Raw genomic sequence first — 12,322 nt, forward strand, 5'->3', positions numbered from 1 at the left:
CAATGACAGAAATGGAGAATACGATGGAGTATAATAAAATCATCATGCATAACCGCTAAAACAGAAAACTAATGTATACATTGTCGATAATGAAGTACAACTACTTTACCGTCCGCCTTCTAGAAGGATGTGTCGATGTCGTCGATCTAGAGTGATCTAGAGCAGGCATGGGATTTAACTGCCCCGACCGAGGCTTTTACGAAGGCTACGCCTCCTTGTCCCGGCCGCAATAGATTTCCACCCTTGAGGTATTATTGACAATGCATTTTTTTTTGTCAGTGGTATTCCCTGTAGGCATCGACGAGATATTTTCAAAGACTGCCAGCACAGACGAGGTATAGGAGTAGACCAATCACCATATGGGGTTTCGTGTCTCACATGTAAACAATTGGTTTTCTTACGCCCTCTACGCTGACGAATGATAAATGTTGGAACTAGATCCACAAAAATGATCAAATGATCAAACCAAATTATAATTGTTAGTCGTACCACGGACGAGTTATAAGGAATAGTACCTTATGGGTGCTCATAGGTGATGTGGAAATCTATTGATACGTGAGCCGCCCTAATGCCTAATGCTGTACCAGGCTGTACGAGCCTGAGGTGGCTCGTCAACTTCGACCGTCACGGCAAGCGAAACGCGCGGCCGGGACAAGGGGACGTAGCCTTTGAAAATGCCTCTGATCGGGCCATTTAAATCCCATGCCTGATGTAAATTGTATCTGATACATCTATTTAGAATTTAGATTAGAGACTATGTAGAGACCACCCCAAAACCCTTAAAACTAATAACTATACATATATATAATTATTAGTTATTTAAGAGACACATTATTTAAGAGACATTGAACAAGGAAGACAGAATATATGTATGTATGTATATATATATTCTCATATAGGATAATGAGAATAGAAATGCGACGCAGAAGAGGTCTTCAAATCGCGATTGCATAGAGTACCTGCAAAGTATAGAGTATTGAATATATATATACACATACACGCACACACACACACAAACATAGGCATGATGTGTATCCATATATGTATGTGTATGTCGGACGATTGTTTGGCTGACGTTGAATGAGATATATATATATACATGCATAGGTACGTGTAATAATAAGGAGAAAAAGCATTTGTACAGGTAAACGAATCAGCATTTTTCGGTATTCCTATTACATTGTGATTTTGACAATTAAATGTATATGTCTGAAGAAAATACATAATCATTGTTAGTATCGTTACGCGCAGAAGCAGAAGCATAACGTCATTTGCGAATGTGGTCTGTTTGTTGTCGCCGGCACAGTCGAATGTGCATGAAAAGACGACATGAAGATTAGACATGGTTCTTGGATAACGAACGGAAATGTTTGTCCGATCGTTGTCGGTCACAATCATGAATAACAAGTGAATCACAGATAACAGGTTTGAACAATTCGACGGGGATCAATGCGGAATTATGACGCGTGTGATTAAAAATATGTTGATGGAATATGAATTTCAATGCAAGAAAATTCGTATATCGATCGTTGGTTAAAATAAATATTTTCTGAACATGAATACCAAGCACAGCCCGAGAAAAGTGACATTGGCTATGCTAAAAGGTAAGGCGAGAGTAGAGAGGGTACAGGTGAGCTCGATAATGCGAAATACGTTTCGCGGCTATTTGAGTAATTTAATTAGAATTGTTGGTTCAGTGGATGATTTGTTAATGGCGTCTACTATTTTTACAGGTAAACCTATTACGACTTCAGTCCCTGTAATTCATTTCCATGCCAGCGACGACGAACTCGAAGAGATATATCCAAGTACAGATGAAGAGAAGAGAATACCCGAATGTGAAAGAATTTCATCTAAACTAACCTCTTCTCCACAGAGATGTACCGAAAAAAGGTCCACACAGGAATCAGATATTTCCGAGAGCAATTCAGAATGCCGATCAATGAGCGCGGAGAATATAAAACCGGAAGGCACGCCGCCGTCTTTAGTTCCATGGAAAATGTTGTCGGACATCAAAGGAAAACTCACAAAGACATTTGAAGAGAAGCTGTCGGAGATAAAAAGCGACAAGAAGAAATCTTGTCATTCTCGAGCAGAGAGTTCAAGCATTAGCGATTCGGAAGATCAGGGAAGCGTTACTCCCTGCGACGATAGAACAGGAAACGACAAGCAGACGAACGAACCGACTTCAACTATAGTTCATCGAAGAAGCAATCCGGTTAGATACGTAGGATTTTCTGGTATAAAGACAGGTCTAAAGGACAAAAGTTTGCAGGAGGAGTGCGTCGAAAGTGGCATAGAAGCATCAGAATTTCCTCCAGATACCGATAAAGATCCTGCTCCTAGCGCAAAAACCGATATATCGTTGAGAAAATCATTGAGCAGCGATAACCTTGGCAGCATTCAAAAACAAACTTCCTATGTTCGCTCAACTGTATTTTCAACGCAAACAAATTTCAAGGTGATTTTTTCACATTTGTTGAAACAACTGGCTTGTCAACTGACATACAGGTCGGTTGCTGCTCTGGTCGCAGTTTTTTGCATTTATTATGTTACTCCGTTACCAGAATATCTGATTGGACTTGTAACAGGTGTTGTTGCGACGATAATTTTTTACAATACAATGTCGAGGTTCAAAACGATTTTAACAAATTTACCGGATGAAACATTTCCTAGCAGACCAGTAGTGTCTGTTTTAGAAATTCCTGCGGTGGAGGAGCATGCTGCAATCGAGAGATTTCAAGGCTGGTTAAACGAACTACCATACCATTATGAACCCACTAATTATCACGTGGCTCGCACCAAATCCGTTTTTTTCAGGCTAGAAGGCAGTATATTACGTATAATGGAAACTAGAATGAAAGTACCAAAGAAGGCTGTTTGGAACGAGTCGCAACTGAAATTGAAATTCATTAAAAGGAGAGTTTATAATTTGTCCGGAGCAAAGGTAGAACTTGTTCCCTGTGGACTCGCCAGAAGGCGGAGATGGAGTAAGAAATATCCAATCTGTATTACTCTTAAGAAAAAAGAAGCACACGTTTGTAATGTAATTTTCAAGGGTGCGATGAACGACGAATGTTATTCACCGAACAACGGTCAAGGGGAAACGATACTCGAATCGAATGCGAAAGAAGGAGAATCTATGATAGAATGGGTCCGGGAACAGAAACAAGAAGACAGTGAGGAAGGAAAACACGTTGACGAAGCTGAACTGTTGTTAGAGGAGGATATAGAAGACACTGCCGAGTTGGATGACTACGACGACGATGTTGAAAATTTTCATTCTGATTTCGACAACGATGAATTTGACAACGAATACGTGGAATACAAGAGACAGGTGCTAGAAGATGGAACTGTGGAAGACATATGCAAAAGCAGCAAAAAGAAAAGTGGAAAGAACAGAATTAACAACAGAGGGGCAGGGGAGAAGGAAAACGATAGTACGACAAACGGGAATGCGAACAAGTGTCATAGTTGTGGATATAGTTATATCGAGAGGAGGAAAAAGAAACGTCGAATGATATTAAAGCAAGTCAAGTTTCGAAAGAGATTGAATTTGAGAGACACAGGTAGGTTGACGCAAGAAGAACTAGATCATTACCACAGAAACGCGAAGAAACGAGAAGAAGGTGACAGGAAAGAAGAGCTTTCTGACAACAACGACCAAGACGGTGACGACAATGACGACGACGATGACGATGACGACGATGACGACGACGACGACGACGACGATGAGGATGACGAGGACGACGATGACGACGATGACGATGATTATGATGACAACGATGACGATGAGGACGACGACGATAATAACGAGAGCGATGAGGTCGACGAGAACAACGACGAAATCAAAGGTGATGAGAATAAAATGTTAGAAGGTAAGAAAAAAACGCGAGAAATAAAAATTGAGTACGAAAGTTTGGAGGGAGGGGAGGAGAAAGAAGAAAAAAGAGAGAGAGCAAGAGAAAAGGAGAAGGAGGAGGACAAAGACGAGTGGGAAACGATAGACGGAGCAGGAGGAGGAGGAGGAGCGCCGCAGATTACGCGTTCGCAAAAGAATTCTCGGAAAAAGCGGCGGAATAGTCGCAGAATGCGAAACCGAATAAAAATATTTATTTTTGCTAGGGCTGATCGCGAGAAGGAAGATTGGTACAGGAGATTGGTCTCTGCATCTACGCGACGCTTGAAAAAGCAAGATGCGTCGTCGTGTTTTGCAACCGATGCATCATCGACGTTGAATACAACGTTATTGGCACAGCGAACCGTATCCACGGAATCAAAATTATCTGCTTCAACCAATAATTCCTTCGAAAATGTACCTGAACTCAACTATAACGCGTACATGGCAAAACATTTGGAAAACAACGGTTCGACTTTCGAAAACGAACATTCCCCGTATACCGACAATACACTTTGGATCAATTGTTTAGTAGCTCGTATATTGTACGATGTACACAAGTGTCCAGAAACTGTAACTCTGATACAGGATAAAATACAACGGAAATTATCTAGTATAAAACTACCATATTTTATGGAGTGCCTTTTAGTCTCGGAGGTAGCAGTAGGTCAAGGGTCTCCCATCATTCGCAACATTACGAAACCAATGACGAACGAGAGGGGTCTCTGGCTTGATCTCGACATAACGTACAAAGGATCTTTGACCATGACCGTCGAAACGAAATTGAATTTAATGAAATTAACGAGAACCGGAACGATCAGCGGTGGCAGTGGTAGTGTTATAGGAGGTGGTGGTGGTGACAATGGGGGCGGTGGTAATCTCGTGGATTGCTCGGAGAAAGATAAAACAGCGACCAAGTCGCCAATTTTTGATAGCGACATGGAAGACACGCCGGAAACGTCCACTGAAGATGACGATAGCTCGCAGTTGTGCAGTCCAGCAGCTAAGGAGACAACGTAAGTTGCTTTATCTGTACCATCTGTAACGTTCTACTTCGCAATCGTCGATTGATCGGACCTCCGCATTCTTTTTGTTACAGCCCATCCGCGCAATCATCTGGAAGAAAATTTCTCAATATAGTGGATAGAATAGCTGCGAATAAATATTTTCAGCATGTAAGTATACTCTTCATCGAAATCGTTCTTTTGATATTTGTTATTTCGGTCATGTTACACCAGAAAATCTTTTTTCCTTTTATGCAATAATTAGGCGACTGAACTATCGTATGTACGAAGGGCCATGGAGGGCTTCTCGAACACCGAAATTCGCTTAATGGTTACAGTGTCGAGTATAGAAGGTTGCCTTTCGTTGAACATTCCACCGCCGCCGTCCGATCGTTTGTGGTACGGTTTCAAACCAGTGCCGAAAGTAACTCTTACCGTACAACCTGCGGTCGGCGAGAGAGCGGTCAACATCGCTTATATCACCAAATGGATAGAGGATAAATTACTCAGGGAATTTGAAAAACTGGTAGTTTTGCCAAACATGGATGATCTCGTCTTGCCATTGTGTCCTAATTACCCTTACACGAGTACGCGATAATTGCGGTTGACGTGCGAGTAGCAGTGTCATGTTTGTATCGTACCGTATCGTATTGTATCGTATCGTAACGTACCGTATCGGACTGTATCATACCGTACCGTATCGTATCGTATCGTACCGTACTGTATCGTATCGTATTGTATCGCACCGTACTGTATCGTGTCGTGTCGTGTCGTGTCGTATCGTGTCTTGTCAATGTAACCTATGTCATTGCATTGTTGTTCGCATGGGCTCGCTTCTTTGCGCAAATGTGACCTGGTCGATTCGACTGCGATTGCTGAATAAGAAAAAGATAAATACTTACCATACTGTAAATTGGTCACGATGTTATTATTAAATTTACCGGGAGGCAAGTTCATTTCCGATACTCAAGTTACAATAGAATCTTTCGTTCGACGATCGACAACAAAACTAGTAGAACTCCGCGGATGAAATCGATTCAAAAAGAAGATCGTATAACCACCGAACGATTATAAACCTCTAAATATTCGAATGTCACCCAGTGAACGGCTTACATCTGATTGCGCAACTCGCGCCAAGCGACTGGATGCTGTTTTCATGCTGTATCGTCGCTTTACGAATGTTTACGAACAGAAGCTGATTGAACGTTCGATCGTGTAATACGAATAAAAACTAATGATAAATGTAACGTCCATTGAAATTCTTGTTTATGTGCGATTTGATGAATCTGATATAAAATAATTGTAAGTTGAACCTCATTCTCAACATTCTTTACCAACCAAGTGTTAAACAACTAGACACATTCGATTATTTCGTTTCGAACGAAATTTTTCATGGAACGGTACTATGTATCGCGCATGCGGACTCAAACTGTGTGAACAAAGTTCTAAAGCATATTAGACTATAGGAAATGAAATTATCCATTGCACGGTAACGAAGTAAGAAGCGAATGGAAAACGGAGAATGGTAGCGGATCATTCTTACGATAAAGTTGAGTATGCAGAATTGATATAGAATAATGCGGAGCAAATGTAACGAGTATATTCTGCACGAAACAATTTTTACAAAACAATATCACAGTTCGGAGATCGGCATTCGTGTAGTATAGAAAAGAATAATGTAGTCTAGTATAGTCTAATCTAATCTAGTGTAGTGTAGTGTAGTGTAGTGTAGTGTAGTGTACTGTAGTGTAGTGTAGTGTAGTTTAATATAATGTAATGTAGTTTAGACCAGACTAGACTAGACTAGTCTGGTGTGGTGCAGTGTGGTGTAGTCTGGTCTGGTTTGACTGGTAAAATCTAGTCTAGTCTAATCTAGTTGAGTCGTGTCGAATCGAGTCTAGTATAGCATGGTGTAATATAGTATTAAAAAAATACAATTTATTTACAGACACGTTCCATTTCATATTGAAAGCTAACTTCGAAGGACGCACGGAGCGTTTTCCAGTTCACGGACCGTTACCGCCCATGTCTCCAACCTTGGTGCACAAACCAGAATAAGGTCACCAAGTCTACGTTTAGCCATTATCACAAATTCGCCCTGCCCGTGTCGTGCGTCGCAGGCACTCGATACTCTGACGCGAACATTTCTTCGATCATGTGACTCAACGACATCCGCGTCGTTGCCTCCCTGTCGGAAAAAAAGAAGATATGGAACGCAAGAAATTGAATCAGTTTTGTTTGATTTATAGGTGAAATATTGGTGAGATGAGATGTTGCAAGGAAAAACCCGTACCTCGTTTTCTTCGACTCGACGCAAGGTCTTTGTTATAGCGACGACAAGTTCGGCAGCTTCCAAGTTTAGTCGATTTTCAACAGCACTGACTGTACCCCTGACAACAAAGTCGCTTTGACAGTAGGCCTTGGCCAGTTCCTCCACGGAGCACGGTCTACAATCCTCTTCCTCCTCTTCATTGTACAAGCTGTATCTACCTTCCGGATCGTTGCCTACTCGTCGCCGACGTCGCCGTCGTCGTATCTCCAAATCGTATTGTAATTTAACGTCGCGACGTTCACCGGTTATAGGTTGCTCTTCCGCTTCGATATAGAGCGCCGCGGGTTGTTTATTAGAAGCGGCGTAAAAGCATCTGTGGGATGCCTTATGCTTGCCGTCTCGCGGAGTGTATAACGATCGAAGTTTCCCACGAGTTTCCAAATACACTCTCACGGGACCGGAAACCTTGGTGCACGCTCGGAATCCAGATGGTCGAGAAACGTCGTCGAAGTTTCCGGTCAACGTACTCTGATTTGCGTAACCGTTTTTCCTCTGATCTCGTTCGCCCGATCCCACCGTTTCCGAGTCAACTTTTGGAATGGACTCGGTCAAAACAGGAGGCGAGAGAACTATTCGCAAAGCTCCGCGTGGATATCGCCAAACAACAGTCCCTCTCGAACATCGAAGGTACACGGGTCGCACACCTCGCCCTCCACCTCCGCTGTAACGCAACAATGACGATAAATCAAGAGAACTGTTTTCCTTCCTTTTTATCATCTTCTTTATCTTTGGTTTTTCTTTGGGTCACGCGTTAGTGAGATTTAACGAAATTTTGCAAACATTCACCAAAATCTAACCGACCCCGTCTTTGCTTTTACCCATATGCGTATGCGTTTGTCTACACGTACACGGCGGATGTATTAGGAACCGCTGCATGTACGGCGCGGGCTCGAATCGCTTTCTTTGGTCAAGAAAGAGATGATAAATCGAACGCTAGCCCGCGAGATCCTTTTCGAGTTCGCTCAGAGAACGTCGGAGAAAACCGGTTCTGGTCGTAAGTCGTGCGACTGGTTTCGCGTTCAATAAAAGTCGCCGAGTTTTCCTTGCCCGTTATCGGAGTCGGAACGTATTGTGTATGCGTAGACTACGAATCGTCACGGACCGCGTAGATCGATGCTGCATATGATTATACGTTGAATAAAATTCAGCTAATTATTTCTCAGACTTTGTACAGCATCGATGATACGAATTTACGAAATGGGGGAACGGAAGAAGGGATCGGTGATAACAACGATGGCAGTGACGAAGGAAAGAATTAGAGTGCGATAGGTAATGATACGGTTCGGCAGCGAAACGTAAATGACAGGGTACAAGAAAGAGAAAACTAGAAATCTAGAGGTGACCGTCCTTGCGTCTTCTGTGATTTGGAAGATGATAAGCGCGAATGCTGCGAGTACAATTGATAAGATCGTGAAAGTCACGTCGGGAAAAGGCATCGAATAAAATACACTAATAATATGATAAATACAAACCTTCCAATCCAGTCACATTGATCGGCAGCTTGCTCGTACGTAGAGGCCGATGACACGACGTAAACATATTGATGTAACAGTAGCGATATTAAACCGATGGCGAACGCAAGCGGTTTCATTTTTCGTTAATCCCGAATCGTCTCTAAACTAAATATTTTTAGGTGATTCAATTTGCATTTTTGCTTTAGAAAATGGTAATGTCCGAAATTGACATTTTCATGGATATTCGTCGCAGTGATCTACGCACGCTGTTATTCCCGCGTAATTTTCTACAAAAATGATAAAGAACTCGACCGAGGGTAGAACGAGGGTGAATGGGTGAATGGAGAGACACTGATGTAGTATACACCAAGACTGACTTTGATCGTGTTACGTACGTTTCCAAATTTTAGTATATCACGGAATACAGTCAATCGTTGGCACGTTCTCGTTCTCGATTTCGTTTTCGTTCTTGTTCTCGTTCTCGTTCTCGTCGTCGTCGTCGTCGTCGCCGCCGCCGTCGCCGTCGTCGCGTTACCGTATGCGAGACGCTCTATCCGATTTCCGAAGTTTGTCATCGTTATCGGCAGGTAGAAACGTCATAGTGTTAGTCGAGCACATCGGCTTGCGATCAAAGCGAACCAACCAAGGAGCTATATCGACTTATGGAAATTTCAGGCGTCAAAAATCGATCTTAAAATTATTCTCGCGCGTCTTTAGAAGTTTTCTTGCGGAAAACTACTCACTTTTCTTACTACACTTCGTGTTCGAGACGCGCGGTTGTACGATCGCGTAGATTCAACGAACGAATTCGACGATATCCCAAGGATCATGCTTGTCGTCGTTGAAACGTGAAAGGCTGGTTGCGCGCACAAGAACGATTTGAGCTAACACGCGAGTGGACATACTCGTCTACGGTCTCTACATAGGTATTTCCAGCGACCGTTTACAGAACTTGTACACGACGCACAACTATTTTCGGCTATGTCGTTCCCAGTTGATCGCCTTTCTCCCTACTCTCTATCCTCGAATACTCCTGTCTCTTTGATGGTATTTGTGCTACAAGCTACGGCTACAGGCTCGGCAAAGTCGTTTCTCGTTGCGTCGCCTCGCCTCACCTCACCTCGCCACGCCACACCTCACCTCGCTTCACCCCGTCGCGCCTCGCATCGCCTCGCTTCGTCCTTTGAGTCTCCCCGGCTACAGCTCTCTTTCTCTCCTTTATCCGTTCTCCCCTCGTTCCCCGACTTGCATTGTTCTGCTCTCTGTGTATGCATTTCTTTCTTTCTTCCTTTCCTACGTCTTACTTGCACTATCCGCGGTAACGTTGTCGTTTTTCTCGCTTCGTCTTCTTTCTCTTTTTTTCATTAACCACTACTACTATACATATAGTATCACTGTTGTTGCCGTTGTTACTACGACAATCGCTGTTATATTAATGTTGTTATTATTATAAGCTACTGTTGTTATGCATGTACTATCGTCGAATTTCACGACGAAAGCTCTACGTGTATATAACCTGACGGTGAACTCCATTACGCGATGTAACGTATATTTCAATTTTATATATCATACTACAGGTATGTATCCGACAGTTCCGTGGATTTGTAGGATATTCGTGTGACACGCGTATGCGAACCCCGATTGTTATCAAACAATTTTATCGCGCATCGTGTTTGTAACATGTTTTCTGATTTTCTTCTGTCGTGAAATTACGAGGGAAAGGGATGTACAGAATCAACAGGTAGTCTTGCCGGTGATAGATGCGAGTACGTATTCCAAGCTGTACATTCTGAAACGAGTCCAACGCTCCTTGTGAAAATCTTTTCGGCGCACATACGGGAATAACACATACGTAACATTATACGTATATGCATGTATATGAACATATACATTATTGTTGTATGCATACTTCTATTCGCACGTGCGATACGCGTTGTCGCGATGTCTCTTACGATACAAACTCGTATACAAAAATAACTAATAAAGTAGTAATTCTAATGCCGACGTAGAAAAATGTTCATCGCAGGTTTTCTTGTTTCAAAACAGAGGTATACTTACACTTCCGAGCAAAATGTTTGCCGATTCACATACCCTGGAATACACTCTGCAGGACACGGATTGTAAGAATGTAAATTTAACATTTTCATGACAAATCTGTACGAGTCTAAAGACACATATCCCAAGTTATGGATGTCGATGTTTCGAAAAATGCTATCCAGGTGCCTGCAATATCCAATAAGAGTGAGTGCGTTAGAGGGAGGGAGGGAGCGAGCGAGCGAGTGAGGGAGTGCGTTATATATATTCTTACCTTTCCATCCAAAGTAGTCGAGGTTGTTTCAATCCTGATCGAAATAGTATACAATCATCAAGCAATTGATATAAATATCGAATTGGGTCGATCGGTTGATAAACAATCAAATGTCCAATGAGAAAATGAAACGTGTCAAAAATCTGTTTCTTCGCCAAGTAATCTTGGCCCTTGAATCGTGTTTCAGCAATGTTGGTCTGAAACTAGCTATCCAATGAAAATTAATTGTAACATATTCATTGATCGTAATTTCGTAACACCGTCGCATTGTCACACCGGCGTTTACGCAACGATATCGATTTACCTCATTGGCCAATTTCTCCCGTGATTCTACATGAAAACTATTCCGAAAGTAATCAAAGTATTTATCCATTCTTCGATATGCTCGACTAGTAAGTACTACTTATTAGTTAAAAACGAAATTTTTTCAAGAATCTGTGCCTCCACGATGATCCCTCTTCTTTTCTCTGTTTTTCATAAGCAGTTTCAAGTATTATAAATTTGAATAACTGACGACATTCCGCAGCTATGTTTGCAGCATAGAGAAGTAAATTTTCGACGAGTCCCGAAAAAATATCGTGAAATTTTTTTGTATGACAGCAACAAAGTATCTATTCGGGAGGCATAGGTAAGAATGTTCAGGAAAATCTACCGAGCAGATTTTATTAAAAAAACTCCAACAAGAATCACGTGAAAAATTCTCCGTAAACACATACCAAAGAGGATAGGAGATTGCTCATGCCCGGGTTTTCGGCGTACCCGATATAGTGCTGACATCTGCTCAGCCTTAGCATGGTACAGAACCGACCAGCTTTTCCTGGAACTGAATCCAGCCACCGACGAGATATTTAGAAAGACTGCCAGCCTTACGGGAGAATGTGTCGCTCGAAAAATACGGTGTTTTCTACCGCCCTCTAGGATAGATTTTGGCTGGAGTAAGAACACAGACGAGGTACAAGAGTAGACCAATCACCATATAGGGTTTTGTATCTCACGATCTGAAATACCGACATCGTTAATTTTTTTTTATTTTTATTGCTATTAATATTAACAACAATAATACAAAGACTTGAGTCCACTCGGACCCATTAGCCGCAAATATATGCTTCTCTTATACCTATATACATAACGATTTGACTTACGTACTAAGTTGCACATTTTTTTTCCTATATATATATTTTAAGTTAACAACAACTAGATTTCTTACGCCCTCTACCACCGACGAGATATATATAAAGACTGCCAGCCCCCGTGTTAAACTGCGAGTCTCAAAGTGGGTGCCAGGTGGGTGCTGGGAGCGGTCGGTAACGGCCCCAATGTCGAGAT

At 42.1% G+C, this 12,322-nt stretch overlaps 3 protein-coding genes across 7 annotated transcripts; 1 reads left to right on the plus strand and 2 right to left on the minus strand.

The window, feature by feature from the left end:
- The first annotated feature begins 1,073 nt into the window (after positions 1-1,073).
- On the plus strand, positions 1,074-6,147 carry LOC143356708 (uncharacterized). 3 transcript variants are annotated; one of them, XM_076792629.1, is made up of 5 exons: positions 1,074-1,604; positions 1,734-2,218; positions 2,276-4,914; positions 4,998-5,073; positions 5,168-6,147. In XM_076792629.1, exons 1-5 carry the CDS (start codon positions 1,556-1,558, stop codon positions 5,498-5,500), a joined length of 3,582 nt encoding a protein of 1,193 aa, XP_076648744.1. In that variant the 5' UTR covers positions 1,074-1,555; the 3' UTR covers positions 5,501-6,147. The 3 variants fall into 3 exon arrangements, with proteins under 3 accessions (XP_076648744.1, XP_076648736.1, XP_076648751.1); XM_076792636.1 differs by having other exon boundaries at positions 1,076-1,604; positions 1,734-1,808; positions 1,877-4,914; XM_076792621.1 differs by having other exon boundaries at positions 1,075-1,604; positions 1,734-4,914.
- A 333-nt stretch (positions 6,148-6,480) lies between these two features.
- Positions 6,481-10,003, minus strand: Metrn (meteorin). Of its 3 annotated transcripts, none has more exons than XM_076792666.1 (4): positions 9,084-10,003; positions 8,707-8,853; positions 7,196-7,895; positions 6,481-7,090 (listed from the first exon to the last, which is right to left on the minus strand). In XM_076792666.1, the coding sequence occupies exons 2-4, from the start codon at positions 8,823-8,825 to the stop codon at positions 6,875-6,877; spliced, it is 1,035 nt and encodes a 344-aa protein (XP_076648781.1). In that variant the 5' UTR covers positions 8,826-8,853; positions 9,084-10,003; the 3' UTR covers positions 6,481-6,874. The 3 variants fall into 3 exon arrangements, with proteins under 3 accessions (XP_076648781.1, XP_076648772.1, XP_076648762.1); XM_076792657.1 differs by having other exon boundaries at positions 8,707-9,347; positions 9,432-10,002; XM_076792647.1 differs by having other exon boundaries at positions 8,707-10,002.
- Positions 10,004-10,324: 321 nt separating this feature from the next.
- LOC143358759 (uncharacterized) lies at positions 10,325-11,721 on the minus strand. The gene is made up of 3 exons (XM_076796216.1): positions 10,997-11,721; positions 10,747-10,911; positions 10,325-10,477 (listed from the first exon to the last, which is right to left on the minus strand). The coding sequence occupies exons 1-3, from the start codon at positions 11,002-11,004 to the stop codon at positions 10,423-10,425; spliced, it is 228 nt and encodes a 75-aa protein (XP_076652331.1). The 5' UTR covers positions 11,005-11,721; the 3' UTR covers positions 10,325-10,422.
- Between the last annotated feature and the right edge of the window lie 601 nt (positions 11,722-12,322).

The sequence above is a fragment of the Halictus rubicundus genome, chromosome 1 (genome assembly GCF_050948215.1).
Source record: "Halictus rubicundus isolate RS-2024b chromosome 1, iyHalRubi1_principal, whole genome shotgun sequence".
Classification (NCBI taxonomy): domain Eukaryota; kingdom Metazoa; phylum Arthropoda; class Insecta; order Hymenoptera; family Halictidae; genus Halictus; species Halictus rubicundus.

Coding starts and splice junctions, on each gene's coding strand:
- LOC143358759 (XM_076796216.1), bottom strand. Junction 10,478..10,746: donor CAAACATTTTGCTCGGAAGT/GTAAGTATACCT, acceptor GACTCGTTTCAG/AATGTACAGCTTGGAATACG.
- LOC143356708 (XM_076792621.1), top strand. CDS start 1,556: ATGAATACCAAGCACAGCCCGAGAAAAGTGACATTGGCTATGCTAAAA. Junction 1,605..1,733: donor GACATTGGCTATGCTAAAAG/GTAAGGCGAGAG, acceptor CTATTTTTACAG/GTAAACCTATTACGACTTCA. Junction 4,915..4,997: donor CCAGCAGCTAAGGAGACAAC/GTAAGTTGCTTT, acceptor TTTTTGTTACAG/CCCATCCGCGCAATCATCTG.
- Metrn (XM_076792666.1), bottom strand. CDS start 8,825: ATGAAACCGCTTGCGTTCGCCATCGGTTTAATATCGCTACTGTTACAT. Junction 7,896..8,706: donor CAATGTGACTGGATTGGAAG/GTTTGTATTTAT, acceptor GTTGCGTTACAG/CGGAGGTGGAGGGCGAGGTG. Junction 7,091..7,195: donor GTCGAGTCGAAGAAAACGAG/GTACGGGTTTTT, acceptor TTTTTCCGACAG/GGAGGCAACGACGCGGATGT.